The sequence below is a fragment of the Entamoeba dispar genome, genomic scaffold, assembly GCF_000209125.1.
Source record: "Entamoeba dispar SAW760 scf_1105229459701 genomic scaffold, whole genome shotgun sequence".
NCBI classification, from domain to species: Eukaryota; Evosea; order Mastigamoebida; family Endamoebidae; genus Entamoeba; species Entamoeba dispar.
Window position 1 is genome coordinate 26,698 of NW_001853824.1, and position 1,434 is coordinate 28,131.

General features: G+C 30.1%; 1 protein-coding gene across 1 annotated transcript in view; it reads right to left on the reverse strand.

The window, feature by feature from the left end:
* EDI_091840 (uncharacterized protein) overlaps positions 1–1,354 on the reverse strand; it is a gene marked incomplete at both ends in the record, with an annotated part of 1,470 nt that extends 116 nt beyond the window's left edge. Inside the window, one exon of the mRNA XM_001733274.1 lies at positions 1–1,354. This exon is cut by the window's left edge and continues 116 nt beyond it. Within this exon, the coding sequence (XP_001733326.1) occupies positions 1–1,354 (1,354 nt within the window).
* Between the last annotated feature and the right edge of the window lie 80 nt (positions 1,355–1,434).

The following is a 1,434-nucleotide window of genomic DNA, read 5'->3' on the forward strand; positions in this document are numbered from 1 at the left end:
ACAAGAAATTGATTAAAGGAACAACAGCCATGACAAAGAAAGTAAAATGAGCATTGAAAGGGAATTTTTGAGTAAATGACCAAGCTATCAAAGGAGATGAAATTAAGGGTGCAAATAACCTAAACAATGCCACTAAACTTTGACTCAGCCCATTCAGTGTACCTAATAAATCACTTGTTACACTATTAGCAATCATAGCCATTACTGAAGCAAAACAAAATTGAGTTGTTATATTCACCATAAAACTATAAACACTAAGCCCTATCCATAGTGCTACATTACCGTAAGGATATAAATAATAAATACAAGGAGGTATATTGTATAAAATAAAGTTACCTATTGAACCAATTCTATTTGTCCATAATGGTCCAAAAAATTTTACTGTTGGTCGATAAATAAATAATTGTGTACAAATAATTCCTATTGCAGAAATCATATTGAATGTTCCTATTTGACTTGTTTCCCATCCAAAACCACCTACACTAATAGACCCCATCATCAATAAAGGAATAATGTTCAACATCATTGCAGCACCAACAGCAATGATAGAATAATTAAAACAACATAAAATCCCAACAAATTCTTTAGAAAATAACATTTTAACTATCTTAATGGTTCTTTCTATAACTTTCTTAAAAATGTTCAAAAGTTCAAGGTACCATTGTTCGTTAGTACGTTCTCTTGGTTTTGTCTCTTCCAAATAGAAATAACTAAGAACAACACCAACCGTTGTAATTGAAGAACAAACTAAATTTGGTAATATAAAGGGAAATGTTTCGAAGAATTTCATTCCTCCAAATATTGATGGATATTGTTTTGTTGGACGAGCAAGATATCCTCCAATACTTGCTCCAATAATCATACCAAAACCATTTGTTAATCCAATAAGACCAAACACTTGTGCTCTATTTTCTTTTGTAGAAAACTCTCCCATAAAAGTTTTAATTACACCAATATTACCATTAACCAACCCATTAATGGAACGAGAAATAATAGCCCACCAATAGTTAAAAGAAAATCCAAAAAGGGTAGTTGAAATAATGGATCCAATAGACCCAATCAATAAAATGGGTCTTCTTCCTATATTATCTGATAAAACTCCTAAGAAGAATGAAGAAAGAAATTGTGAAAAGAAATAACATGCATTTAATAATCCACTATAATATCCAGCTTGGTTTGGACTATCTACTACTCCAAAATCCGTTACCATAAATCCAGCATATGCTGCAATAGAGTTGTTAGTAAATGATTCACAAATTTGTAATAATAATAATGGAATTAATTTTCTTGTTGGAAATCCTTTTGGAAAAAAATTAACAATTGGAGAAAGTATGACCTTCAATATCTTATGCATATATTTGGTATAGATAAAAGATAATGAATACCCTCTTTTGTTTGATTTTTCTTTTTTTGAACTACAAATAAAACTTCGAA